Below are 1,955 nucleotides of genomic sequence, written 5' to 3' on the forward strand. Positions count from 1 at the left end.
GAAATCCAATTAAAAATTTCACCAATTAATATGGGTACATTGATAAATTATGCATTTCATTTATTATTTTTTAAACAGCATAAAAAGTCCAAAGTAGACAAGTAAAAGTGAACGGAGGGAGTAATATTTATGTAAATCCCAAAGTGACATTAAAAGAGTTGTTTGTTTCACGGACTAAGTTATCTCATGATTATAATCCTGAAATTATAATTCTAGACTAATTTATCCAACCTGGAAGGTAGGATAAAATAATAGCATTTGATGGGATATCCAAGACTAAGTTTGGAATAAATTTTATACTTCTCCGTTCACTTTAATTTACTGTCCAGTTCTAAAAATAGATTTTCACTTTTACTTGTCACTTTTAGCATATTAAGAGAAAATAATTTATTTTTTTCTGTTTTACCCATAGTATTAATTAATCACTTCAAATTATTTTTCAAATCTGATAAAAATATGCATCAATTAATATGGGTATATTGATAAATTATATACTCAATTTATTATTTTTTAAATAGGATGAAAAATTCAAAGTAGGAATAAGATATATGCCAATCCCTACTCCCACTATCCTAACATACACACACCAAACACGTAGTCTTTAATTGTCTTCAAGATAAGACTTTATCCTAAAAACCAAACCTTAGCTCTCCTAGCGTGTTGCCTGTTTACTTTTCAAACTTCTAGGAACCTGTTTTTGTTTTTATTTTCTATAAACAAAAGGTCGTACAAGTTTCAATACGTGGTAAGCCCACGGAATATTAAATACTACTTTTCTGCTCTCTCTTCAGCCCACAAACTATAAATGTCACATTCTTTTTCCTTCATCCCCATGATATCCTTTATTTGTTGTCTTTCAAGAGCTTTCACCAAAAAAAATTATTTGTTTCAAGTTCAACCCTTTTCACACTTACTCACATTCTACAATATTTCTGCTACTCACATTCTACATTTCTACTAATTACATCTCAAACCTTTTTGGAAATAAAAAAGGTACTAAACGTACTTGTAATCATGTGTATGGCGTCAGTTTCTGTTTCCACGGCTGAAAAAGTGTCAATTTTCTCAAGATTACAGAATATGTTTCATCTTAGAAGAAAGGAAGAGGAGGAGAAGATAACGACAACAACAAAAACAACGACATCTACTACTACTGATCATCGTTGGACGAGTAATAGTAGTAGTGGTAGTGATATTAATAGCGAGTTAGGGAGAGTGTTTACGTACTTTGACGAGGATGGAGATGGAAAGGTGTCACCAGCGGAGCTAAGGAGGTGCATGAAGGCGGTAGGAGGTGAGCTGACGGAGAAGGAGGCGGAGATGGCGGTGAGGCTATCGGATTCCGACGGGGACGGGTTGTTAGGATTAGAGGATTTTACAAAGCTAATGGAAGAAGAGAGGAATAAAGAGAGTGAGTTGAAAGGAGCATTTGCTATGTATGAAGAAATGGAGGGCAGTGGCTACATCACTCCTAAGAGCTTGAAGAGGATGTTGAGTCGACTTGGTGAGTCAACTTCTATTGATAAATGCAAAGCTATGATTAGGAGATTTGATATCAATGGAGATGGAGTTCTTAGCTTTGATGAGTTCAAAGTTATGATGACAACTTAGAAGAGTTCAGAGAGAAACAATTCTGTAATATATGATTCTTGGTCTCATCAAATAATGAGAGAAACAATGCTGTAATATATGATTCTTGGTCTCATCAAATAATTCCTAATTAATGTTTATCATTGAGATTTTTCATTCTATAGATTCATAATTGTAAAGAATTTCTTGGTTTTTCATTCTGTAGATTCACAATTTATGTTGCCTATTGAAAAGTCCGGCTTTGTATTATCAAATTCTCCGAGCTTTTTTCGAAAAAAATAACTTGGAGGTTTTATCTTAATTTTTTTCCCGGGGGGTGGGGGTGGGGGTGGTTGAGTTAGTCCAATAATTAACTTTTGTCTCTG

General features: G+C 33.6%; 1 protein-coding gene across 1 annotated transcript; it reads left to right on the plus strand.

Annotated features, from left to right (window-relative positions):
- Positions 1–820: 820 nt before the first annotated feature.
- LOC132599518 (putative calcium-binding protein CML19) lies at positions 821–1,744 on the plus strand. Its single transcript, XM_060312869.1, has one exon. It carries the CDS (start codon positions 1,015–1,017, stop codon positions 1,609–1,611), a length of 597 nt encoding a protein of 198 aa, XP_060168852.1. The 5' UTR covers positions 821–1,014; the 3' UTR covers positions 1,612–1,744.
- The last annotated feature ends 211 nt before the right edge of the window (positions 1,745–1,955 follow it).

Source organism: Lycium barbarum, chromosome 6 (genome assembly GCF_019175385.1).
Source record: "Lycium barbarum isolate Lr01 chromosome 6, ASM1917538v2, whole genome shotgun sequence".
In the NCBI taxonomy this organism is placed as follows: domain Eukaryota; kingdom Viridiplantae; phylum Streptophyta; class Magnoliopsida; order Solanales; family Solanaceae; genus Lycium; species Lycium barbarum.

Bases quoted from the DNA above. Each gene is read 5' to 3' on its own strand.
- LOC132599518 (XM_060312869.1), top strand. From the start codon at position 1,015: ATGTGTATGGCGTCAGTTTCTGTTTCCACGGCTGAAAAAGTGTCAATT.